This window comes from Camelina sativa, chromosome 20, assembly GCF_000633955.1.
Source record: "Camelina sativa cultivar DH55 chromosome 20, Cs, whole genome shotgun sequence".
Taxonomy (NCBI): domain Eukaryota; kingdom Viridiplantae; phylum Streptophyta; class Magnoliopsida; order Brassicales; family Brassicaceae; genus Camelina; species Camelina sativa.
The window spans coordinates 3690166-3691981 of NC_025704.1; the positions used below are offsets into that span (position 1 = coordinate 3690166).

General features: G+C 39.6%; 1 protein-coding gene across 1 annotated transcript; it reads left to right on the forward strand.

Moving 5' to 3' along the window:
* LOC104769085 (flavonol synthase/flavanone 3-hydroxylase-like) lies at positions 309–1764 on the forward strand. The gene is made up of 3 exons (XM_010493211.2): positions 309–968; positions 1041–1368; positions 1546–1764. The coding sequence occupies exons 1-3, from the start codon at positions 502–504 to the stop codon at positions 1759–1761; spliced, it is 1011 nt and encodes a 336-aa protein (XP_010491513.1). The 5' UTR covers positions 309–501; the 3' UTR covers positions 1762–1764.

Below are 1816 nucleotides of genomic sequence, written 5' to 3' on the forward strand. Positions count from 1 at the left end.
AAAAAAAAAAAAAAAAAAAAAAAACAAGCAACTTTATTTTGTCAACGACAGAGAGAATATTAATTATTTGTTTTCATGAAGACCCGCCAAAAATATCTACTAAAATATCAATTTATTATAGTATTTTCTGGTCTAAACTTACAACGTTAATTTTCTTTATTTATTATTATTTTTCATTTTTCATTCACACTATTACCGCAAAACAACAACAACAACAACAAAAAATAATTAAATTCTTCATACGTGAATATATATACTACGGGGGAAGTACCAAACTCGTGTCGTGAATGACGACGAAGCCTCGAAGATTTACACATATACCACCTATAGCTACACGTACTTTCTGTGTGGTAGTTGCCTCTATCCACCGGCCAAGATTTCGCCACGTCATCACTTCTTCCCTCCTTAAAACCACTTCGCTACTCACATTCTTTCAATTAACATATCCGCCATTGTTTCCGGCAACACAAACTGACTACAAGACAAAAGAAAAAAACAAACATGGAAGTCGAAAGAGTCCAAGACATCTCATCTTCTTCTCTACTAAACGAAGCAATCCCTTTGGAATTCATCAGATCCGAGAAAGAACAGCCGGCGATCACAACGTTCCGAGGTCCAACTCCGGCGATTCCCGTCGTCGATTTCAGCGACTCCGACGAAGATAGCGTGAGGCGTGCGGTGGTGAAAGCGAGTGAAGAATGGGGGCTATTTCAAGTGGTTAACCACGGGATTCCGACGGAGCTGATAAAGCGGTTACAGGACGTCGGGAGAAGATTCTTCGAGCTTCCTTCGTCGGAGAAAGAGTCCGTCGCTAAACCGGAAGATTCTAAAGACATCGAAGGTTACGGAACAAAGCTTCAGAAAGATCTAGAAAGTAAAAAAGCTTGGGTTGATCATCTCTTCCACCGTATCTGGCCACCTTCATGCGTTAACTACAGATTCTGGCCTAAGAACCCACCTGAATACAGGTAACTAAACCGAAATTTTTGTTAACCGGAGTTTAACCGTCGGTTCGTTCGAAATAACCGTTGTTGGTTTAGGGAGGTGAATGAAGAGTATGCAGTGCATGTGAAGAAGCTGTCGGAGACGTTACTAGGGATTCTATCTGAAGGATTAGGGTTAAAGCGTGACGCGTTGAAAGAAGGTCTCGGCGGAGACACGACGGAGTATATGATGAAGATTAACTATTATCCACCGTGTCCTCGGCCGGATTTAGCTTTAGGTGTACCGGCGCATACTGATCTCAGTGGTATCACTCTTCTTGTACCTAACGAAGTTCCTGGACTTCAAGTTTTCAAAGATGATCACTGGTTCGACGCCGAGTATATTCCCTCCGCCGTCATTGTTCACATCGGCGATCAGATTCTGGTCTGAACTCTTTCTATAGATAGGCATATTTTAGACTAAAGTTTTCTTAGATGTTATTATTAGCTAGGGGTTATATATAATTCTTGTTATAAGTTTATAATTTAAATTTGGTAAAAAAGATTCGATTATAATTTGTAAATTATTTAAAATGGATTTAATTTGTTAATATTTCTGCAGAGGCTGAGTAATGGGAAGTATAAGAATGTGTTGCATAGGACGACGGTGGATAAGGAGAAGACGAGGATGTCGTGGCCGGTTTTCGTGGAGCCTCACCGTGAAATGATCGTCGGACCTTTACCGGAGCTTATCGGAGATGATAATCCTCCAATGTTTAAATATTTTGCTTTCAAGGACTACAGTTACCGCAAGCTCAACAAACTTCCTCTGGATTGAGAACAAAATATCAAAGAAACAAACAAGACTTTTTTTTTTTTTTTTTTTTTTTTTT

Excerpts from the sequence above, each read along its gene's own strand:
- LOC104769085 (XM_010493211.2), top strand. The coding sequence starts at position 502 with ATGGAAGTCGAAAGAGTCCAAGACATCTCATCTTCTTCTCTACTAAAC. Across the intron at positions 969-1,040 it reads AAGAACCCACCTGAATACAG|GGAGGTGAATGAAGAGTATG; the intron begins GTAACTAAACCG and ends TTGTTGGTTTAG. Across the intron at positions 1,369-1,545 it reads ACATCGGCGATCAGATTCTG|AGGCTGAGTAATGGGAAGTA; the intron begins GTCTGAACTCTT and ends ATATTTCTGCAG.